This window comes from Ambystoma mexicanum, chromosome 7p, assembly GCF_040938575.1.
Source record: "Ambystoma mexicanum isolate Mex_15411 chromosome 7p, UKY_AmexF1_1, whole genome shotgun sequence".
NCBI lineage: Eukaryota > Metazoa > Chordata > Amphibia > Caudata > Ambystomatidae > Ambystoma > Ambystoma mexicanum.
The window spans coordinates 120,945,858-120,969,842 of NC_090939.1; the positions used below are offsets into that span (position 1 = coordinate 120,945,858).

Consider the following 23,985-nt stretch of genomic DNA (forward strand, 5'->3'; position numbering starts at 1 on the left):
GTGCTACATTGAGCCTGTCCTGGCTTCTCCCATTGCATGGTGGGACTTGTAGGCCCGCATGTAGATTAGGATAAATCAAACTACAAGGCGCAGCATGCAATGGGAAAACCAGGACTGGCTGAAGGTGTCACACAATACATGGGGGCACTTGGTTGCTAGGCTCTATCTGTTCGTCTTGATGACATCTCTCTCTTCCTTTCAATGAAGGTTTTCAAAGAAGGTTAAGGTGGTAAATTATTCTGTAGCTGGCCTTGTCCCTTTATCACATCGCTCTGACCGTGGCTACTGTAGCCGTAAGAAAGTCTCTGATGGACCTGTGACCACGAGTATAAAAGGCTATGTCACAGCTCAAGGTCCAGGGCAGGAGTACATGAGTGTGTCTGCCATGCTGAAGTGCCTCTTCGTGAACAGCACGATGGAGTGGCACCGTTGGGCGCATCAGAGATCACCTGGGTACTCCAGAGCGGAGGAGACCTATTGTAGTGTCGAAGAGAGGAGTGCCTACTCCAGGCGTATCTGGAAGCAGCACAAGACTTCAGGTCAAATGCATGCTCTAGGTTTAACCATCTCAATAACTCTTTTCACATGGAGTGTGCGTGTGAGTAAGAACTCCTCTATCAGAGGGTATCAGAATTTCGAAGGTCTCTACTTGGACTCTACCATCCAACCACTGCATTTCATTGTGCCCCCACTCTCCTTGGAATCCCGCACCCCAACCTAAAATGCACTGAGTCATGTAACACATCTTTTAATTGGAAGCTCTGGTTCCATGATGGAAGCCACCCAACCGCTGAGTAGCAGAAGGTTAAACAGGACCACACCCATTACAAGATCGTCCCTGTCCACCATCAGCCACTACTCCTTTAGCTACACCCCTTCAAATTGATAACAGCATTATTTTGGGACATGAATATCCCTTCCTACATGGCTTTCTCAGACTGAAATGGACTATGGCAGGGTTCTGCAACCTTTGGAACTCCAGATATTTTGTACTACAACTACCATCAGTACTAGCCAGCAGAGTTAATGACGAGGGAACGTAAGAGTCATATTCCAAAACATCTGTAGATCTAAAGGTTTTAGACCCCTGGACTATGGTGTCGCCTGTCCATATCCTCCGGTTTTCGGCAATTCCAACCCAATGACAGTCTCATTTCACATCCCATACTCACAGTTCACAGTGACCCGGACTTGCTTCACATCGGCGGACGACACCTCGTTGGCAGCTTTGCACTCATATTTGCCTGACTGCTCTCGTGTGATACCAAGGATATCCAGGTACTCTTCTTCCCCTTCAAACTCCCGGCCTGTGGAAGACAGGAAACAGGAAAAGCATAAGTTAAGCCGCAGTAAGACCAGGTCTCCCTGATACGATACTGCAAGAACATGACTTGATCCAAGTTTCGCTCCCATGTCCTGATTCCAAACACATGTTTCTTCAATTAACAAACGAGTTATTGTTAGAACATTTAACTATGTAATTATGTAATTGCCCAAGCCGTGTTTTGCTGCATGCATTCTGCAACTAGGAGGGTGTAACACACTAAGGTTTTCAGGAGGGTCTCATACTGTGAGTGTCACCTAAATATTTCCACCTATTCTACAAAATAGTAAATTACCATAAATGTAGGTTCTTAATAGTTCAATGGTTTTCTACAAAGAAGCCCAGTTGTATCTGCTGATTGGTCGGACGGCATGAACCACTGTTTATCCGTGCAGTGGCTACAGCGAGCAGAACTTGTATATCATTGACTCGCATTTGATGACTAAATTGGGCCTGATCCCTAGACAGACCTTTGAATGGTAAAGAGCCTTCCGTTGGCACCTAATCATGTTCACCCCTTAATCCATTTCTGGTCTGGACGCCCATCACACACATTAAATATCATCCTGCGTAACCCAAAACTTTATTGGCACCGGCCCCTTGATCCAACCCTTACTCGAAGCACCCTCATTTTATAACCCTACTTAATAAATACATTGAGACCCATTGGACATTAGGTACCATACTTTAAACCTTGACTTGGACACCATTAATCCATTGTTTTCAAAACCCCAAATAACCAGCACCGTCCTTCGACACCACACACAGCGATTAATTGGTTCCTCATAATACATAAAATATTGCTGATCTCCCTTAATTTAACATGGCCCATATCTCTTCACCGAGTACAATGAATGGACATCATACGACATCATGGTGAACATATCAATGAGCTACAAGTATGCAGCCTTCTTGGTCTTCAAATGGTCCTCGGTGTGTGCATGTCACTGGAATGGCATGTGTTTTGCAGAGCCATAACGCGGGGGTTGTGGTAGTTCATGCTTGAATGAGCTGTTCCCCTTGGCGTTCTGTAGAGCGCTGCATAGTGATCCATGTAGCGCACTGATGTGCGATCTCACGACATATCTGGTGGACTCACAAGCAACAGAAATTGATCCCAAAACATGCCCCGGGGAGCGCACGAGAAAGCAAGACTCAAGTAGTGACCGTTCTCATAAAAAGTGAGAAGTGAGCACACCAGCACACCAGGGGCTTGACAATGAGCCCGAAACAACAAAAAAAGGTGTTAAATGGAGATAAAAAAGCAAGCTGAGAAAATCCTGCTAATCACAAAAACGGAGAAAGACACACTTCACCCACACCAAGGAAACAGAGGAGATTGGAACAGTGACTGGCTTCAAGATGACTCCCGGGATCCACGATGCCTCCTATGAGGTACCCCCAGAGTCTAATGAAGGCCCCCATCATGATCACCTGATTGTATATTTGTATAAACTCTAGTTGTTGAAGATGAATTTGATGTCTGTCTTGCGCTCGCTCCACTTACTACTTCCAGATCCTTCAACGCCACCATGTAATTTAATGTATTATCTTACAGGGGTCTGCAACCTTTGGCTCTCCAGATATTTTAGACTTCAACTCCCAACAGCCCGAGCTAGCATAGACAACGGTGAGGCACCATGGGAATTGTAGCCCAAACCATGTGGAGAGCCACAGGATGCAGACCGCTGGCTGTACCACCTCAATACTATGCAAAGCACCCAGTAACAAGACTGCTCCATCCTGCAGTGTCCCTTTGCACAGTGCTTCTTGGTGAGACCCATTTCAACACAATATAACATTCTTTCACAATCCAATGCACCCAGTCGACTGGCGTAACTATACATTAAAACAAAATAAAGATGCTTGGAGGCAATGCAATTTAGCGTTACATTGAATCCTGTATACAACCACTTTTGACATTAAATGGATCTGCCATTACCTTTTGTTTTTATCCTATACACCTGCTTCTGATTTCCTGGCAGAACGCATTTGATTTATTTTTTAATCGTGAGGGGAGTTGCACGAGGTTGTTTAACAAGGTACTTAGTCAAGCCTTCACGATGATGAGGTTTTAAGAAGCTGTCACGGTGGAGTTCCGGGGGAACAATTTGTAATGTGGGTTCCTTAAACAGTCCTCATTAGTGGAAGCAAAATTGCAGGAAGGTGGCATCAAGGCCATATAAACAGCCAACGAGAATCCACATCACCCTCTTAGAGGATTGCAATAGGTTGATGACAGGGACCGAGGAAACCAGTCAGGGAAGAAGATGGCGTGACATGTTTCATGGAAAACAGGCAAAGGTTCCCCAGGTTGGCCATCTCACACCATGGTCCCCGATGTTGCCTAACAGGTGATGAGGATTCCTATGATTATGGAAGTTGTTCTAGGAATTAAACAGTAAGAGCCTTATTGTGAGTTTGGTGATACATTTGCCAAATTGCCTCCAAACTTGTTTATCATTAACACCACTTGGTCCTGTGGGTTTACCACTAGATTAAACACTGTGGAAGGGTGCTGTTAATCCCCATTTTTGAAGTCCACAGGATTCCATTTGGAGTTTGTCAGAATTACCACAAGCGGTAATTACGCAAATGTATTTACCTTAAAGTGGAGGATTTTTCTCCAGTATGATGCAGCATCTTTTACAGTGCATTCATGTTTGGAATTTTCGGGGAGTAGTTGCATTGTGAGATCCAGATAAGTCCTTGTGTACTTACAGTGCCCTCCTGTTTTGAATCCTCAGGGAATGGTTATGTTATATGATCCTTTGGAAGCCCTCATGGTAGAGAACGTACAATGCACTCATGGTTGAGCATCTCAGCGAGTGCTGATAGTGGGAATCCTTGGGAAGCCTTTGTAGTAGAGTACTTACAGCATCCTCATGTTTGCAATCCCGAGGTAGTACTCCCATTGGCAATCTTTATTAATTCCCATTGGTGAGGTACTTACGTCACACTCAAGTTTGAATTCCTTAGGAGTGCTTGTGTTGAAGAACCCTGCTGAGTACTAATTTTGGAGTATTTACAGTTTCTTCATGTTTTGAATCTTCAGGGAGTAGTTGCATTGTGGGATCCTTGGTAAGTCCTCATGGTGGAGAACGTATAGTCTGTCTTCATGTTTGGATTCTTCAGAGTCTTCAAGGGGTAGTTCCATTGTGGGATCTCTGGTAATTCCTCATGGCAAAGTGCTAAAAGGTTGTCTTCACATTTGGAATTGTAAGGAAGTTATTGCATTGTGGGATCCTTGGTAAGTCCTCATGGAGAAGTACTTACAGTCTGTCTTCATGTATGGAATCTTCAGTGTATCGTTGCATTGTGGGATCCTTGGTAAGTCCTCATGGAGAAGTACTTACAGGCTGTCTTCATGTATGGAATCTTCAGTGTATAGTTGCATTGTGGGATCCTTGGAAAGTCCTCATGGAGGAGTACTTACAGTCTGTCTTCATGTTTGAATCTTCAGGGATAAGTTGCATTGTGGGATCCTTGGTCAGTCCTCATGGTGGGGTACTTACAGTCTGTCTTCATGTTTGCAATCTTCAGGGATTAGTTGCATTGTAGGATAATTAGTATGTTCTCACGGTGGAGCATGTACAGTATGTCTTCATGTTTGGAATCTTCAGGGATTAGTAGCATTGTAGGATCCTTGCTAAGTCCTTGTGGAGGAGCATGTACAGTATGTCTTCATGTTTGGAATCTTCAGGGATTAGTAGCATTGTGGGATCCTTGGTAAGTCCTTGTGGAGGAGCATGTACAGTATGTCTTCATGTTTGGAATCTTCGGGGATTAGTAGCATTGTGGGATCCTTGCTAAGTCCTTGTGGAGGAGCATGTACAGTATGTCTTCATGTTTGGAATCTTCGGGGATTAGTAGCATTGTGGGATCCTTGCTAAATCCTTGTGGAGGAGCATGTACAGTATGTCTTCATGTTTGGAATCTTCAGGGAATAGTTACATTGTGGGATCCTTGGACAGTCCTCATGGTGGGGTACTTACAGCCTGTCTTCATGTTTGCAATCTTCAGGGATTAGTTGCATTGTAGGATAATTAGTATGTTCTCATGGTGGAGCATGTACAGTATGTCTTCATGTTTGGAATCTTCAGGGATTAGTAGCATTGTAGGATCATTGCTAAGTCCTTGTGGAGGAGCATGTACAGTATGTCTTCATGTTTGGAATCTTCAGGGATTAGTAGCATTGTGGGATCCTTGGTAAGTCCTTGTGGAGGAGCATGTACAGTATGTCTTCATGTTTGGAATCTTCAGGGATTAGTTGGATTGTGGGATCCTTGATAAGTCCTTGTGGAGGAGCATGTACAGTATGTCTTCATGTTTGGAATCTTCGGGGATTAGTAGCATTGTGGGATCCTTGCTAAATCCTTGTGGAGGAGCATGTACAGTATGTCTTCATGTTTGGAATCTTCGGGGATTAGTAGCATTGTGGGATCCTTGCTAAATCCTTGTGGAGGAGCATGTACAGTATGTCTTCATGTTTGGAATCTTCAGGGAATAGTTACATTGTGGGATCCTTGGACAGTCCTCATGGTGGGGTACTTACAGTCTGTCTTCATGTTTGCAATCTTCAGGGATTAGTTGCATTGTAGGATAATTAGTATGTTCTCACGGTGGAGCATGTACAGTATGTCTTCATGTTTGGAATCTTCAGGGATTAGTAGCATTGTAGGATCCTTGCTAAGTCCTTGTGGAGGAGCATGTACAGTATGTCTCCATGTTTGGAATCTTCAGGGATTAGTAGCATTGTGGGATCCTTGGTAAGTCCTTGTGGAGGAGCATGTACAGTATTTCATCATGTTTGGAATCTTCAGGGATTAGTTGGATTGTGGGATCCTTGGTAAGTCCTTGTGGAGGAGCATGTACAGTATGTCTTCATGTTTGGAATCTTCTGGGATTAGTAGCATTGTGGGATCCTTGCTAAGTCCTTGTGGAGGAGCATGTACAGTATGTCTTCATGTTTGGAATCTTCGGGGATTAGTAGCATTGTGGGATCCTTGCTAAATACTTGTGGAGGAGCATGTACAGTATGTCTTCATGTTTGGAATCTTCAGGGAATAGTTACATTGTGGGATCCTTGGACAGTCCTCATGGTGGGGTACTTACAGTCTGTCTTCATGTTTGCAATCTTCAGGGATTAGTTGCATTGTAGTATACCTGGTATGTCCTCACGGTGGAGCATGTACAGTATGTCTTCATGTTTGGAATCTACAGGGATTAGTAGCATTGTGGGATCCTTGGTAAGTCCTTGTGGAGGAGCATGTACAGCATGTCTTCATGTTTGGAATCTTCAGGAATAGTTGCATTGTGGGATCCTTGGTCAGTCCTCATGGTGGAGAACTTACTTTCTGTCTTCATGTTTGGAATCTTCAGGGAATAGTTACATTGTGGGATCCTTGGTCAGTCCTCATGGTGGGGTACTTACAGTTTGTCTTCATGTTTGGAACCTTCAGGGATTAGTAGCATTGTGGGATCCGTGGTAATTCCTCGTGGAAGAGCATGTACAGCATGTATTCATGTTTGGAATCTTCAGGGAATAGATACATTGTGGGATCCTTGGTATGTCCTCACGTTGGAGCATGTACAGTATGTCTTCATGTTTGGAATCTTCAGGGATTAGTAGCATTGTGGGATCCGTGGTAAGTCCTCGTGGAAGAGCATGTACAGCATGTATTCATGTTTGGAATCTTCAGGGAATAGATACATTGTGGGATCCTTGGTATGTCCTCACGTTGGAGCATGTACAGTATGTCTTCATGTTTGGAATCTACAGGGAATAGTTGCATTGTGGGATCCTTGGTATGTTCTCATGGTTGAGTACTTACTGTCTGTCTTCATGTTTGGAATCTTCAGGGAATAGATACATTGTGGGATCCTTGGTATGTCCTCATGTTGGAGCATGTACAGTATGTCTTCATGTTTGGAATCTTCAGGGATTAGTAGCATTGTGGGATCCGTGGTAAGTCCTCGTGAAGAGCATGTACAGTATGTCTTCATGTTTGGAATCTTCAGGGAATAGATACATTGTGGGATCCTTGGTATGTCCTCACGTTGGAGCATGTACAGTATGTCTTCATGTTTGGAATCTTCAGGGAATAGATACATTGTGGGATCCTTGGTATGTCCTCACGTTGGAGCATGTACAGTATGTCTTCATGTTTGGAATCTTCAGGGATTAGTAGCATTGTGGGATCCGTGGTAAGTCCTCGTGGAAGAGCATGTACAGCATGTCTTCATGTTTGGAATCTTCAGGGAATAGATACATTGTGGGATCCTTGGTATGTCCTCACGTTGGAGCATGTACAGTATGTCTTCATGTTTGGAATCTACAGGGAATAGTTGCATTGTGGGATCCTTGGTATGTTCTCATGGTGGAGTACTCATAGTGCATTCATGCTTGAGATCTTCATGGACTGCTCATACCGGGATACCTTGGAACTCCTCTTGATGTTGCGCCTGACATGACAATGTCCTTGTGTTTTGAATGCAATGGCAGCACTCATGTTGAGGGATACTTGGTGAGTCTCCTCATTCAACTACTTGCATTGCACTCATGTTTGAGATCCTTAGGAGGGCTTGTATTGAGTACACTGGGCAAGTACTTATGCTTGATTATTCAGAGTATGCTCCTGTTGGAGATCATTAGTGTGTACTTCTGATGGTTGTTCTCACCATGGCCTTATTTGGAACGTTTTTGGGGTGGGGGTTCTCCATGGCATGTCCCATGATGGAGGACTCCTTGGCAGATACATATACTTAGTGTGCGCAGAGGAGATCCTCAGGCAGAGCTTAAGTAGTGCGTGCTTATCTCTCACCGCAAAGCTAATTGTGAAGTCTGTCTGATGATTTTGGGACTGATCATGGGCCATGGTGGTCCTCATTTCATCCACTATATAAGCCATTGAGTTTGAGCCATGCTGTAAAGAATCAGAATCTGAGCCCGTCCGCTTCAAAGATCCAGTGATCGGGGGTCACCCTTTTCATATCTAACGACTCTCTGGCTGTGTCTATGCGTGTCCTGGCTCTATGCTTATTTGGCATTTGTATAATGAGTGAATGCTTGACTTTGCATCTCATTCTGCCAGCAATGAAAGATTGTATATTGCACCAAATCACCACCTTAGTGGTGTCCGAGCACTGCGTCTTGTCTCTGCATTGGCGCATTGTGACCATTACACGGGCATCTGCCGTACCCTTTGGAGGCAGGCTCGGACTGGCCTATAGGGCAATGACCGAGCTAAAAACACAAAATGCTAGTGTGGGCCAGTTTTTTTAGTCAAATTGGGCCACTTCTTTGGCCAATGTGGGCCAGTTTGACGAGTTACTTCACTCTGCGGCTAGTTGTTTTGACCATTGTTGCTGAAAACATGTTTTAATTTGCACTACATGTTATCCCATCAAAAAAACCCCAAAAAAAAAACAACCCTTGGCTACCCCATTCAGTGTGTCACAAAAGGAACTAATTGCCATTTGCAACGTGGGACACTTTTTCATTGGCTCCGGAGACAATGTAATGGCCCCGGCCGACCCTGTTTGGAAGAAGAGGAAAAGGCGCAGAGGTGTAAGGGAAGGAGAAACAGGGGAATTATCAAACAAACAGGGGTTCAAGCAGCGGTGGGGGCAGAAAAAGGGGGTGGGTGGCGATCTCAGTGGTGATCCAGACAACGTGAAGAGTGAACCCAGATGTCGAATATGTGGCGGGTTTTAGAATTCAAATGTGTTTTTAAGAGCAGGAGGTGTTTAATGGAAGGTGTTGTGTACGGCGTACACTGTTGTACGCATGCGCGAGCCTCAGCGAGGTTCGCGCATGCGCGTGAGAAATAAAGGCGGTGCCCGCGACAGTTCGCACCGGGGACTGGAGCATCAACACGTCTCCGGCGTGTGTTCTTGCGCGAATGCTGATGCATGCATGAGAGCGAGTGCGAGGGGCCCCAGGCCGTATGCTACCCACACCAGCACACAACACTGGCGACGAAGTGGGATCGGAGTCGTTCTCTGCTCCGACAGCGTTGGAGAGACGGAACGTTGCTCCGTGATTACGGACCCGCTTGAAAGGCCGGCGGCCATCTTGGATTTCTTTTTTCTCATTCTCATACGCAGCTGCAGTGGTTGCGGCCCGCGATGTCCTCGTGCGCCATCTGCCAGCTGCAATTTTTCCTGCCAATTTTTGGACCCTCCACAGCCAGCTGGTGCAAGGCTGTGGCACCATTTGAAGTATGAAGAAGAATTGTGAACTCTACACGTTGAAGCTACACAACCTCATCACTTGGTGGCAGCAAGTGTGAGTACCGGTTGCCCTAATGGGGGAGGAGACAGATGAAGAGGGTGCTGTTGCCCTGATACCACACAGAACGCACAGCACTTAGCCCCCATGCCCGAATTTGATACCACAGGGCCCCCATCCAAACTGGGCCCCAAGTGGCTTTTGTGGGTCAGGAAACTGGAAATGTTTTTCAGAGCCTCGGGGGAAAGAGATGATGAGGCGAAGGTTGCCATTATGATATACTCGGCAGGGACTGAGGTCCACAAGATATATGACTCTCTCAACATCCCCAGAGTGACGTATGATGCAGTCAAGCAAGCACTTCGGGACCATTTTCTTCCCATGGCAAATGTGGATTTCGACAGATTTGTCATGGGTGCCAAAAAACAACTGGATGATGAGTCGTTGGACAAGTTTTGCGCCTGCCTGAGACACCTAGCGAGCTCCTGCAGATGGGCGAACGAGGAGGAAATGGTTCGCAACCAGCTGCTGCAAGGGTGTAGCTCAGGCAAACTGAGAAGACAGGTTCTGAGAGAGCCTAGACTGACCCTACAGCAGATTTTGGACATGGGGAGAGCGTATGAGCTGGGGGAAGCCAGAGGGGCCAGGATGGATGCTGCCACACATTCCAGGAAAGATGAAGAGGCATTCGCAGTAGGACGATCCGCCCCTGGGAGAGCGAGATGGACTCCAAAGTGAGCAGATGGCCCTTCAACGTCAGGTACCACTTCATCGTGCTCTTACTGTGGGTATGACCTTCCGCACGGTGGCGAATGCCCGGCGAAGTCGAGGGTGTGTGGTCGGTGTGGCACGCCAGGGCACTATGTGAGGATGTGCAGAGCGTCCACACCTGTAGCAGTGTCGAGAGGGCCAGAGAGAGTTGGAAGGGGTGGTACTCGTAGAGTAAGAGGCATATCGTCTATTGATCAGGACATGCAAGACCTAAATATCGCTGAAGAGGAAGAGGAGGAGGAAGAGATTTTCTTCATTTCCAGCATTGTGAAAGGTCCTGGCACAAGACGCCAACCCACATGTACTGTCAACATTGGTGAAATTCCCACTCCTGTCCTCATAGACACGGGTGCGTCGGTCTGTGTCTTAGCAACCAAGCACTACAAGGCTCTCCCAGGCCCACCAGACCTGTCACCATCCAAAGCACAAATATATGCATTTGGGGGAGATGTGCCCCTGCCCATCCAAGGTGTGTTTGTGGCTCCGGTGACCCATGGACAAAACACCATTAAAGCGAGGTTCTTTGTCACCAGCGTAAGCCCGCACTCCCTTCTAAGCTGTGCCACATCGGAAGCGCTGAACATTGTACATTTCACCCTTGCGGATGCCACACTGATCTGGACTGTCTGTTACAACGATTTGAGACACTCTTTGAGGGCATTGGAAAACTGAAAGCCGAACCTATACGGCTACACATTGATGGGTCTGTGAGACCGACTGCGCTCAAACATCGCTGCATTCCCTTTCACTTGAGGGCACAAGTGGAAGAAGAGCTGCAGCTACTGGTGGATCGTGACATTATCGAGAGGGTAGAAGGGCCCAATCCCTGGGTCTCTCCCATTGTGGTGGCCCCGAAGCCCAAACAGCCTGGGGCAGTACGTATCTGTGTAGATATGAGGTTACCCAATGTCGCAATCAAACAAGAACGTCATCTTACACCCACCCTAGATGACATTGTTGGGGAACTCAAGGGAGCAAAAGATTTTTCGAAACTGGATTTAAAATTAGGTTACCACCAGTTGGAGCTCCACCCCGAGTCGAGATACATTACGACATTCACAACTCATGAGGGGCTATACCAGTATAAAAGATTAAGCTTTGGGATCTCATCTGCGGCAGAAGTTTTCCAAAATGCCATCAGAGGAGCCCTGTCCGGACTAAAAGGGGTCATCAATATGTCGGATGACATCTTAGTCTTTGCGAGGTCTGAAGCTGAACACCTCAAGCGATTGGAGAGCACTTTTGAAAGGTTACGCAGCGTGGGGCTGACTTTGCACAAAGAAAAGTGCGAGTTCTTGAAGGACAAATTGGAATTCTTTGGGTTCGTATTTCATGCCGGTGGCATCTCCCCGGATCCGGAGAAGGTGAAAGATATCAAGGAAGCCTCCCCACCAACATCACCGGCAGAAATCCGAAGTTTCCTCAGGATGGTTAATTATTGTGGCCGTTTTATTAGAGACTTGGCTTCGTTGTCAGAACCCCTAAGAGCGCTCACAAGAAATGAGATAGCGTGGTCATGGATGGAAAAGGAGCAAAGGGCCTTCACGGCCATCAAGGAGGCCTTGTCTGAACAAGAAACCATGGCCTATTTCAACCCTGGCTGTGAATCTGAGATTGTGGTTGATGCCAGCTCGGTAGGGCTGGGGGCAGTCCTCATGCAAGCAGACGGACAAGGGGACATGCGACCCATTGCATATGACAGCAAAGCCCTCACCGACACAGAAAGGAGATACTCCCAGATTGAGCGAGAGGTCCTGGCCATTCTGTGGGGGTGCAAGCATTTCAGAATATACATCCTGGGTAAACCCGTTGTAGTCGTCACCGACCACAAGCCTCTAATACCTATTTTGTCAGGCAACTCATCCAAGCCACCCCCTCGAATAGAAAGGTGGATGCTGTCGCTGATGGAATCCGGCGTCAGGTTGCTGTATCGCCCAGGGACCCATAACCCAGCAGACTATCTCTCCCGCCACCGAGGCTCAGGACGCTCCAGGGACTTAGCAGAAGTAGCAGACTGTGTGGATGTCATTCGCCTGGTCATCGAATCCGCAATGCCCCTCGCTCTGTCAAGACAGGATATTGCCGACGAATCCAACTCAGACGAAGCATTTTTTAAGAGTGAAGAGTGCAGTGGCCACGGGAGAATGGCGGGAGATTCTTTGGAACAATGCTCGAAGGAACGTGGAGGTACAAAGAGACCTACAAATTCTCTGGAAGGCTCGAAATGAGTTATCAGTGACAACAGACGGGCTGTTGTTGAGAGGGCACCTGATCGTAATACCCAGAGCATTGGTGGCGAAAGTCCTTCAACTGGCCCACAAAGGACATCAGGGGATGGCCAAGATGAAAGCGCGCCTCAGGCTTAAAGTTTGGTTTCCCGATCTCGAGCATAGAGTGGCAGAGTTTGTGAGGACTTGCATTCCCTGCCAAGCCACATGCCCGGTGGAGAGAGGGCCGCCCATTCAGACCATGGAAAGGAGCAATGTACCATGGGGGACGGTACACGCGGATTTCGGTTCCACAGGCAGGGGACTATACTTCCTAGTGGTTACCGACCAGTGGTCACGATATCCGGAGGTGGAGCTGGTCGAATCCACAGCTAGCGACCACACCACCCTGGCGATGGACAAAATATTTGCCACCCATGGTTTCCCCTTTGAGATATGCTCGGACAATGGGGCACCCTTCCGAGGACAGCAATTTGCTAGATATTGTGAAGAAAGGGGAATAAGGCATCAAAGAGTTACGCCGCTCTGGCCGAGAGCAAATGGTGAAGTAGAGAGCTTCATGCGGACGCTGAATAAGGTGTTTTGCATATCGTCAAACGGAGGGGAAGACCTACGGCATAACCTATTTGAGTTTCTCTGTGAGTACCGCACCACTCCGCATCGATCCACTGGGATTGCCCCCGCCGAGGCGCTTTTCAAGAGAATACCAAGAGGTCTGATTCCTGAAGCCAAAGGGAGAAGCCCGGGAGTGATAGACAATGCCCAGGTGGAAGCAGAGAGAGCGGATCAGAATGAGCATGAGACAGCACGGCGAAGACTACCTGAGAGAGAGATCGCAGTGGGAGACACTGTGCTCGTCCACAATAGGAGACCTGAAGGAAAGCTGTCGATGACATACGAGACACAACCACTGGGGGTGACGCACGTAAAAGGGTCAATGATCACCGCTGCCAACACCCGGGGCACCGTAACGAGAAATGTCTCATTCTTCAAGCGCATAGGGCCAACGACATGTGAGGAAGAACCCCATCAAGGCCCGGATCAAACTACTGAAGCACCGCTGGAAGATGGCGCACCGCCAGAGAGGCCAGGGACACCCGAAATCCCCGCTGGCGAGGCACGCAGGTACCCGAGCTGAGTAGGGCGATGGCCCCCGCAAAGGTTCCAAGACTTTATCATGGACCCGGCACCGTGAACGTGACATCTGACAATGAAAGTTTTGAATAGAACCCCGTTGGTTCGCCAGTTGTCCATTATTTGTTGTTTGGGGGGAAAAGGAGGGATGTTGTGTACGGCGTACACTGTTGTACGCATGCGCGAGAGAAATAAAGGCGGTGCCCACGGCAGTTCGCGCCGGGGACCGGAGCATCAACACATCTCCGGCGTGTGTTCTTGCGCGAATGCTGATGCATGCATGAGTGCGAGGGGCCCCAGGCCGTGTGCTACCCACACCTGCACACAACAGAAGGCAGTCTTCAGAAAGACGCATTAGTACGTACAATTGTCGTGTGATGGGCTCGTGGTGTGCTCACACACAGCCTAAGAGCTTCTTCTGAGCTTCGTGCAGGCCCACTTTTGAGAGCAAGGTTGCTCTCGCGTCCTTTAAAGTTTAAACTTCAAAAGGCCATCCTGCCCTCCGAGGCTGGCCCTCATTTTATGTTTGAAAAGGCAAGCTCCGAGGCACTGGCAGGTGGCTGGCGTTTAGGCGGCCGAGGCTGCTGCAGGATTCACTCTCCGGAAAAAAAACGACGAGAGCCTGTTGGGAAGCGCATTGAGGTGGGACGGGGAAGAGGCTGGCAGGGGAGGGGAAAGGCGGGCTGTTTTCACACGGTGCTTTAGCCCAGCACTAAAGGCAGGTTTGTGGGCGAGCAGCGGGGCCTTTCGGTGGACAGCCAGCGGGTCAAAGTGGCTCCGGGAAAAAACAGTCATTTGCACCCTCTGCTGTGAGCTCCTCGGCTACAAAACCACGTCCGAAGGAAGAAGCAATTTACTGACTTACAAAGGACCGGCGCACGCTGGGTAACGTTCAAAACAACCTCGGCTTTCAGAGTGGCAGCACCGTCGCTCTACTCCTCTCCCCATCCCTCTCTCGCCCCAACTCTATCACTCCTGTCCTTTCTCTTTCAGTCTCTCCCGTCTGCCCTGTCTGTACTCTTATCTCTACGCTCTCCTCTGTCTCTTGGTCTGTGTCTCTATGTATTGCCCTCTTTGTAGCTCTGTCGCTAGTCCCTCCTCTATCTCTCCTTGTGACTCCGTCTGTATTGCCCTCTTTGTAGCTCTGTCGCTAGTCCCTCCTCTATCTCTCCGTGTGACTCCGTCTGTATTGCCCTCTTTGTAGCTCTGTCGATAGTCCCTCCTCTATCTCTCCGTGTGACTCCGTCTGTATTGCCCTCTTTGTAGCTCTGTCGATAGTCCCTCCTCTATCTCTCTGTGTGACTGCGTCTGTATTGCCCTCTTTGTAGCTCTGTCGCTAGTCCCTCCTCTATCTCTCCGTGTGACTCCGTCTGTATTGCCCTCTTTGTAGCTCTGTCGCTAGTCCCTCCTCTATCTCTCCGTGTGACTCCGTCTGTATTGCCCTCTTTGTAGCTCTGTCGCTAGTCCCTCCTCTATCTCTCTGTCTGACTGCGTCTGTATTGCCCTCTTTGTAGCTCTATCGCTAGTCCCTCCTCTATCTCTCCGTGTGACTCCGTCTGTATTGCCCTCTTTGTAGCTCTATCGCTAGTCCCTCCTCTATCTCTCCGTGTGACTCCGTCTGTATTGCCCTCTTTGTAGCTCTGTCGCTAGTCCCTCCTCTATCTCTCCGTGTGACTCCGTCTGTATTGCCCTCTTTGTAGCTCTGTCGCTAGTCCCTCCTCTATCTCTCTGTCTGACTGCGTCTGTATTGCCCTCTTTGTAGCTCTATCGCTAGTCCCTCCTCTATCTCTCCGTGTGACTCCGTCTGTATTGCCCTCTTTGTAGCTCTGTCGCTAGTCCCTCCTCTATCTCTCTGTGTGACTCCGCCTGTATTGCCCTATTTTCCTTTCTCTCCTTTCTTCACCTTTCATCTTCCTCTATCTCACAAGTCCTCTCTTTTCATCTCTATTGCTCCAGTCCCCTCCCTTTCACTCTATAACACTCTAATCCTGCATCACCGCTCTCAAGCCCTCCATGTAACAGAGAGAGCGTTATCTCATAACCACTTTCTTTCTGCGTTGCCCTCTTTCTCTGCCTCTAACCCGCTGTTACTTTTTTTTTTTATATATGGACATTCTGTCTCCTTTCCCTGCCCCTCAAGGGGCCTCATTACGAGGTTGGTGGCAAGCTGCTGGTGCAACCAGCGGGTTGCTGCCAACCCCAAAACACTGAATCAAGCGCCTAACTTCCTGGTGCCTCTGGGACATTACAAGTCCTGGCAATGTGGGGAGTCAGGCGCCGGATTTCCTAAGTCCCATACCCATAGGGGGTGGGGAGACGGAAGCGCTATCCCCGTTGCTAACGGTGCCGTCTGTGACGAATCTGGCTACCGGGGTCACTGGCCCCTCAGGGTCTTACCTGTCGGGTTCAGCAGCCATGGGAGGCAGACTCGTAGTGTGGCGGTCCGGAAACAAGGGTGCTGGTAAACTTACCAGCACCCTTGTTTCCGGACTGCCACACTTGAAATGAGGCCGAAGGTCTCCAGTAATTTGTCTTCTCTCTTCTTTTGCTCAACTCTTTTCTAGATGTGTGTGTATCTCTCTCTTTCTCTCTCTCGCTCTCACTTTCTCTTGATCCCCCATCTCCTCTAGCTGCATTAACCAAACCATTGCTCCTCTTGTTTTCTTCCTTTTCGCTCACTTTCTTTTTTTTGTCTTCTTCTCTTTGGCCATGTCTCGTTTTTAGTAAATAGTCTCTTATTTCATAATGGGGTGTTACCGAAAGTGTCATGCTGGAGGTTACTGTTTTTCATGTCCCTACCCTCCACTCTTCCACTCTCCAGTCTTCCTTGGTTCTCCTTATTTTCCTTTCCTTACTTCCCTAGGTTCTCCTTATCCCTCTCCATTCGTTTAACCTTCCTGCTCTGTTCCCCATTTTTCCATCTCCAATACAACCCTAGTCTCAGGTTGATAGCTCAGGGGCAACGTGCTCGCCTTGGAAGCACGACGCCACGGAGCAACACAGGATCAATCCCCGGGTCCAAGCTTAGAAACCTCTGGGTATTAAGCGCGTTATAAATAACCTATCATATCATATCATAACCTGTCTCCACTAGCTCTTTTCTGTCCCTTCTGCCTATTGCCCTATCTTTCCCTTTCTCCAGCTGCGTCCTCATCGTCCACCGCCTCCTCCGCTGTCATTCTCTGCAGTTTCTGCCTTTATTAAATTAACATGGCGCGGGCCATTTGGCAGCCCCTGTTGACGCAGGCAGCCGAACAGGCTTGCAGGTATATTACATTCATACAGCCTCGTCACATGACTGCAACTTCATGTGTTCTGGGTTCCTCTAAAATGCATATCAAGAAACTGCAAAGACTTTGAAACAAGGCAACAAGGGCATGCCACTCAAGTACAAAAGTGGGCGGAGCCTACAATTATTCTTTATTGGAATCCAGAATGAGCATACTTGCTCTTGGCATTTAAGGGGTTGACATGAAGCAGCACACGCACTTCGCCCTGGCCTTAAAGGATCCCCATTGTCTGTTGAGATTGGGGCATAGGCACCATTGCTTCAGGTACAAGCTCAGGGCCTTTGTGTCACAACAGTAGCTCTACTGGTCCCCATGACAAGGCTTGTCCCGCCCTTTGACAGCTCCCACAGGTCCAGATGGGATTTACATATCTAGTATCCTATCAGCTATCAGCAGGTATGTCACGCCTAAGCTATCACATATTGATGCGCGACCAGAGAGAGGGTCATGCTGTTTTCAAAGCATCACCTATGCATGTGTTAAAATATGCACCTAACAGCAGATATGGCTGCAGCACCAGGTTCATACAAATGGAGCAAGCACCAATCAAAAAGTGAACCACAACTGCACGTGACACTTCCTTACTTTCCCCGGCAAACTGTTTGAATACTACCCAAGGGGCGCTTTAGGGCTTTTAAAGCACATTTGGTCAGCAACATTGGTGAACGCTACCAGCTGCTCAGTGCAGTAACTCAAACATGTCCAAGAATGGGCACGCTACCCTTTTTGCCCAGCGCACGCGGCATTGCCCTATAGACTACTTTGAGCCTGTGCATCATCTCCAGGGGTGCAGCGTCATTGCTGCCCTCACTGCATCCTATATATAGGGGGCATAGGTATGGCCACTATAACTACCACTCTCATATCACCTAAAGATGTTGCATGGCCTTGACTATGAGCACAATGGCCCTGGCCACATCGCATACAGATATTTCATCACAGAGACACACGCCAGTGCACCACTTGCATGTGTGCCACATCAGCTGACATGATCACTGAAGTGGGCATTACTTCACCTATAGGCTTTTCTTATTGGAGACTTGCATCCCTGCTGCTATCACATTTCCCCTTTTGGTTTTATGTTATTAATTTCCACATAATAAACATGTATATAAATACACATAGAAGACAAAATCCATCCCACCTTTACCCTCACTAAATGGACTTCCAACCAACCCCAGTTATGTTTATATATATGCCCCTGGGCTCCTTAAATCTAGGATCGTTTTTTTTTAATTTCTTTCCAAAAATGGGCCACATTATAATTCTTCCTACCAGTTTCCACTAAAGGTGGTGAAGATTCCATGCACTCATGGAGACTTGCATCTTTGTGGTTGCTATGGAAACAAATGTGCTTATAGGAATGTCCTTAGTGATCTTCCTGACTATCTCCCCAGTGTCAGCTGGGTATTTCATTTATTTCCCCAACACTCCCTGCCAACCAAACATCATGAATGCCCCATCAGGTTCGCTTGCTATGTGTTAATGTTCCTTTTCCTAACATCTAAAACATCACCTATGGATGTTTTACAATAGAGAAAGGGATCACGGCTGCCATTACTGCATCACCTATAAATGTTTAACAATAGAGACCAGCATCACGACTGCCCTCAATGCGCCACCAACGGGCCCGTCATAACTGCCACCACTGTGGTTCTCATTATATTACCCCTAGATATTTCTGATCAGGAGACTGGTGAGTTTACGGCCCTTAGGAAAGTGCAGATGTAATGGATGGGATTACACCAGAATAATTCTGAGTCCACATAACCAGACAAACTCAAGAAGATAGCAAGTACTGTTTTATTAACATGTATCTAAAACAGGGAGTTTACAACAAACATCAATGGACATACACTCAGTCTCTCAATGATCTCTGCAAAAAAATACAATTTGTATACTCAATTATGCATCAGAATGATGTCATACTACGTGGCAATAGTGAAAAATCTATCAAGGTTTGGGATTGGTAAAGGGAAACATCTAGATATACAATTGTATAGGAGGTATGATTGTTATTGACTGTCCTTTATTAGGTGGACAACTTATGCTTACCTCTTAAAACATGTAATTTCAGAAAAATGTGATACACAGTTTCTCATTGGTCTTACAAGCTATAAGGTCCTTCATTATACAGACTAATACAATTGGTTGGCATGCTTGTGCCAGTTCTGTAAAATTCAGTTAATTTAGCAGCACGTAAGCCCAGACCCAGTTGCAGTGAAATAGGACATGAAGCTACCTCACCACCCAATTAGCTCAGCATCTCTCATCAACCATGCCTTCTGCCATGATATTGTCTTTGTACTTGACCTTGTAGAGTATTCTCGTCTTTGGGAATGCACAGGAGTGAGCGCTCTCGCTACCGTGTCTGAAACTCCAATTTCAAGCTCTATTTCCATCCTTGGCTCACGTGACAGGAGACCATGACCCGATCCATTTTGCAGGTTTTAAATGCTCTAAATCAGGGGTGCACAACTGATTTTGCCAGAGGGCCGAAGGTACCCTACATGCTGTCTATAGTGGGCCGGAAAATAAATGCAGGAGGAGCGGTAGGTGGAGGAGTGGCAGGAGTGTTTTGCAACCCTCAATTTTTATTAAAACACATGGAAAAAGAATGCATGTTTAGGTGTGCTGCGCTTTATTTGTATTTCAAACGTACATTTTGTACTATGGATTTTCCATTTTTATAATACATTTCTTTCATAGGGATACATTGGCAATAGTGGACAAAGTAGACAAATCATTCAGGAGAAAAAACACTGCGCTCAAACATTTCTCGCATCATGCCGCTTTAGATTTGCAAGGCACAAGCTCGTTATTTTGGACTGCTATTTGGACAGCTATATTTTGCTGTTTGAGTTGGCCATACTCTTGGGAGTATGGCCTTCGTTAAGTCAGGTTTCCACAAAAGGCAATGGAGGTACATCTCTTAACTGTGCCTAATTTAGCTTTATGATTGAGTTCACTCTTGAGTGTGACACTGTGCCCCATGGCTGCCACCCTCCAACCAGACTCTATGCCCCATGGCTTCCACCCTCCAACCAAACACTATGCCCCATGGCCACTATCCCACAACTAAAAACGGTGCCCCATGGCCTGCACCCCCTCACAAAGACGGTGAGCTAAATAGCATTGGCATCAACAAATGAAACTGTCTGCATCTCGGTTTCACTACTAACCAAAGTCTGTGATCCTGGGCAAATCATGTAATCACACTATGCCTTATCTGCAGTGATTCACTTCAGAGTTTATGTTAAGAAATCATGTTGTTATAAAGAAAATGAATTCTAATGACTATAGAGTTGCTGCATATATAATAAGAATGCAATTTAGATATTTTGCACCACAAGGTTTTTGCCACTTGGCTTACTTATGGCGACCTATTCTTAAGTTACTTCCATGCTGCAACCAAGTACCAAAGACTCATGATGCTCCTTGCAAAATCATGTTCTGTGAGTTCACTTCTGTTGGTGAAATCCGTATGCATGTGTAGGTGTTCAAATGCCATCTTCCACTAATGTTACCAAATAAAAGTTGATGGGAGGGGAAGCTGCTTAAATGAGACCATATGTATGGAACTGTGCACACTGCATTTGGGGGGGAAAAGTAGCAGGACTTTTTTTTCCGCCTCACCCGACCCACTGTTGCAATGCTGGATACTCCACCGCCCACCCCCCAAACTCCTAGCACACACACACCAAAAAAGAACATGAGAGTGCCCCACTTAGCACTGTGGATGTTGTTGTGCTGCAGCTGGCGTGCAAAGGCGGAAATGCCTTCCATTAACAGTCCACGCCACGCCAGCGGCAGTGCTGACGCTCTATTGGTGGAGCACATGCACTGACTCGTAAGAGCCACATAGTAAATGCAGTCCACCAATAGAGGGTCAGCATTTCCCAGCCTCCTAACAGAGGGCGACCATAGCTGCTTGCGGGCACCCTCCATTAGGAAAGTCTTTCATAGTGGCGGGCCGGGAAAATCAACATGCTGGGCCGCACTTGGCCCGCAGGCCGCATGTTGTGCACCTGTACTCTAAATGAATTAAAATTTGGCATCCTTGGTGTTGTTTCTTGCCCCTTAACGTGAGAAGATTCGTCCTCTGCACACTCGTTCTCTTTAGAGTAGATGGCTGACCTCGATTTCTAGGATCTTGACTTCAGGCCTGGCAGCCGCACTATGCAGGTCCATGAGCCTGCTCTTCTGCTGCGACACAGCTTTCCATTCTCCTTTTATGGTTTCTGGCTTATTTTTTTTCATGGTACCAATGTCCAGGTTCTGTATAATGGCATCTCCGCCTTCAATCTTTTCACTACTCAGAGCCAGCTTCTATGATGACTTAATCTACCTTGCCTTTCAGTGTCTGTACATTTATTGAACTTCTATTTTCTGCAGCACTTTATTAACATGTAATCTTCTTTTCCACGTTGATAGTTATCCCAACACTTGTCCCAGGCAGATAGGTCAGCGGCAACATGCTCGCCTTGGAAGCAAGACGACATAAAGCAACACAGGTTTGATCCGTGGGTCCGCGCTTAGAAAACGGTGGGTATTTAAGCGCATTATAAATACGCAACTAAGAAAAAAACAATTACGCAATTAATAAACAAAACAATTCCTGTAACTGCGACTCGATGCTCGCAGGCTGTGTGAGCACTTTAAAAATGCAAAAATATAAAATAAAAAAATAAATAGTTCACAATTCTTTGCATTGTCATTTGTCCTCTAGGATCCATACATTGTCTCCATTCAGTATCTTGGGATGTTGTGCACGATTCTTATGACGTCATCAGTTCATTCACTTAGTTCTTCCTCATATTCCTTCAGGAAGTTCCTCCTGCAGATCATCACTTCCGGGGTACATTTGTTAGGGTTGTCTTAATGGGTATCTTCTTCTGAATACTTGCTGAGGTATTGGTACGATAGCTGGTGTCAGGCAAGGCATGGTCTCATGTCTCCAATACAGGGAAGGTAGGGGGGGTGGGATCTCCTGCAGATGTATACAGCTGCTCCTCTACACTGGCATTCCTGCTGCTTTCATTATAGACATTTAACCATGGAGACCTGCTGCACTGCTTCCAACGCTACACCATCTGTGGACGATTATGGACTTGGATGGAGATCAACGCCTACACTGGTCATATTTCAGGACCCATAAAGGCACCCAGATAAACTCCAACAGAACTGTTGCAGTATCACCTAAGTAGGGTCCCACCAGAAACAGCACTAGACCTCCTGTCCATACTGCATTGCCTACATATAGGTCTCAACAGAGAGAGAGAGAGAGCAGTCTCCACTCACTATAATGTACATGGATGAATTCATTTTTATTTGCTTTGACCATTTTCATCGATCACAACCATCAGTAGAATAACAGAATTTTAAAAGTTCCCATGGAAATTCATTAGGCCAGATGGCAAACTCAGAATATTGCGCCCAAAATTGCAAACTGCAAAACACCTGCCCAAAAATAACTTTCTAAAACCTGGAATATAAACAACATTAGATGAGTTCTGTTGTACAGATAAAATTAAGTCCATCAAGTTTAGAAACAACATGGTGGCAGGGAACTGTTGAGCCGCCTACAGCTCGCTTTTTAAGACACCACAAACATACTATTAAGGTGTACGTCCCTGGGACGTTGCGTACCTGAGCTTCCAGGAGATGTACATTGAGGTGATGCCAATCTGTCAGTCGATTGATAACACGAAGAAAGATAACGCAACGAGTCAGCCCCACTTCCACCCTAATGGAACAGGGTTGAAGGGGAACCAACTCCAGATGCCACAATTTGGGCGCTTCCCTAGATTTTAATGTGGAGCAAGAACAGTGCAAGCGCTGACAGGGAAGGTCGTACCAAGGTAGTGCTGAGCCGGTAGATGTCTGATCCGGATGTGTGGCAAGGTGACGAAGATTTTTGATATCCACGTAGAGCAAGCACCCAGGTCGGAGGAAGTAGGCAGACAGGATCAGACAGAGGATGGACAAATGGAAGGAGGACACCACCCAAGGCAAAATAACAACCAAGACAACTGGGACACCCCACGACAAAATAAGAGGCCAAGGGAACTTGTCAAGGAACTGACAAGGAGAGGAAGGGGAGGACCAGGTGAGAGACCCAACAACTCGAGGCAAGGAGCAGATCAGGAACCAGGGCCCCCAACCCCGCGCCAGGCAGGGGAGGAACAGGGAACAGGGGCCCTACCCATACTGGGCAGGGGAAAAAGACGGAACTAGTTCCTGACCCAACCGCATAATAAGGAAGTCTGTTGGAATGAGGCCAGGAACGCAACGCCTCTCCGCGCGGGCACCCGGCACGAAAATTAGGCTTGCAAAGCAAGCCTAGCACTGCCGCCCAAATGCGCATGCGCTGAGCCCGGGACGTGACAAAATGCGCATGCGCGAGGCATTGTTCCTGGCACCCGAGGACCCCACCAGCGGTAACGAGGGTAGAGCCTCCAGGATCGGGCCCGGAATGAGGATTCCCTCAGGCGCCACAAACAGGTGGGTGTCCTAACACAGACAACAAGGACTACACAGTGCAAGATATCACCATCTAAGGGAGACAATAAGGGGGAGAAACAACGTGCATGGGGGAAAGGAGGTGAGATGTGGCGGGTCAGATATACAGGTGACTTGAAACTCAGTCCCTCATCCACAAGGATGTCTTATCTTTCGCTGACGAGACAAGGCTCTCGATCTAACCTTCTCGGAAGAACCTATGGTCAGTCTGCCACACCTTAAGGAACTTACCTTTTTACAACAATAAGGTCCCCTAAGAGCCACTTTTTCTCACCATGTGAAAATACCAGGACATTTGAAGCACACCCAGGAGAACGAATAACCGATTTCTAGGGCTCACACAGTCAACAGCTCTATCCATGTGTGACCATACACCCCCCCCCACAAAACCTAGTGACCCTATCTCAATCAAGGACCAAAAGGATCAAGAGCCCCCCCCCACTCCTTTAAACACCCCTCAAGTTTTAGTCTCAAAGAGACCAC

The 23,985-nt window shown here is 47.3% G+C and overlaps 1 protein-coding gene across 4 annotated transcripts in view; it reads right to left on the reverse strand.

Annotated features, from left to right (window-relative positions):
- The window catches only part of LSAMP (limbic system associated membrane protein), a 1,269,728-nt gene that overhangs the window by 181,865 nt on the left and 1,063,878 nt on the right, over nt 1-23,985 (reverse strand). For all 4 annotated transcript variants that reach the window (XM_069635910.1, XM_069635911.1, XM_069635913.1 and 1 more), the window contains exon 4: nt 1,173-1,307. In XM_069635910.1, the coding sequence (XP_069492011.1) occupies nt 1,173-1,307 (135 nt within the window). The remainder of the gene's footprint in view (nt 1-1,172; nt 1,308-23,985) is intronic.